General features: G+C 57.9%; 1 protein-coding gene across 1 annotated transcript; it reads right to left on the reverse strand.

Annotated features, from left to right (window-relative positions):
- Positions 1-13: 13 nt before the first annotated feature.
- Positions 14-530, reverse strand: LOC113979378 (zinc finger protein 774-like; the record flags this gene model as incomplete). The annotated part of the gene is made up of 1 exon (XM_027706786.1): positions 14-530. A coding segment is annotated over one exon (517 nt), but the record flags the coding sequence as incomplete, so codon positions are not given.
- Between the last annotated feature and the right edge of the window lie 4 nt (positions 531-534).

Consider the following 534-nt stretch of genomic DNA (forward strand, 5'->3'; position numbering starts at 1 on the left):
GTGGTCAAGTTACCGCTCTGGGTGAAGCTCTTCCCACACTCCCCACACTTGTAGGGCCTCTCCCCGGTGTGGATGCGCCGGTGGGTGATCAGGGCGGAGTTCTCCTTGAAGCCCTTCCCGCAATCAGTGCAGCGGAAGGGCCTCTCATCCGTGTGTGTCTGCTCATGCCTGAGGAGATGTGAGCTGGTCGGAAACCTCTTCCCACACTCCAAGCACTTGTAGGGTCGTTCCCCAGTGTGGATGCGCTGGTGTCGGATCAGGTGGGAGTTCTGCCTGAAGCTCTTCCCACATTCCAAGCATTTGTAGGGCTGTTCCCCAGTGTGGATGCGCTGGTGGGTGACGAGGTTGGAGCTGAAGGTGAAGCTCTTCCAACATTTCCGACACATGTAGAGCTGTTCTCTGGTGTGGATGTGCTGGTGTCGGATCAGGGTGAAGCTCTCCCTGAAGCTCTTCCCACATTCCTCACACGTGTAGGGCCGTTCCCCAGTGTGGATCATCTGGTGTCGGATCAGGCTGGAGCTCTGGCTGAAGCTC

The sequence above is a fragment of the Neopelma chrysocephalum genome, unplaced genomic scaffold (assembly GCF_003984885.1).
Source record: "Neopelma chrysocephalum unplaced genomic scaffold, ASM398488v2 Primary Assembly neopelma1_77076, whole genome shotgun sequence".
NCBI classification, from domain to species: domain Eukaryota; kingdom Metazoa; phylum Chordata; class Aves; order Passeriformes; family Pipridae; genus Neopelma; species Neopelma chrysocephalum.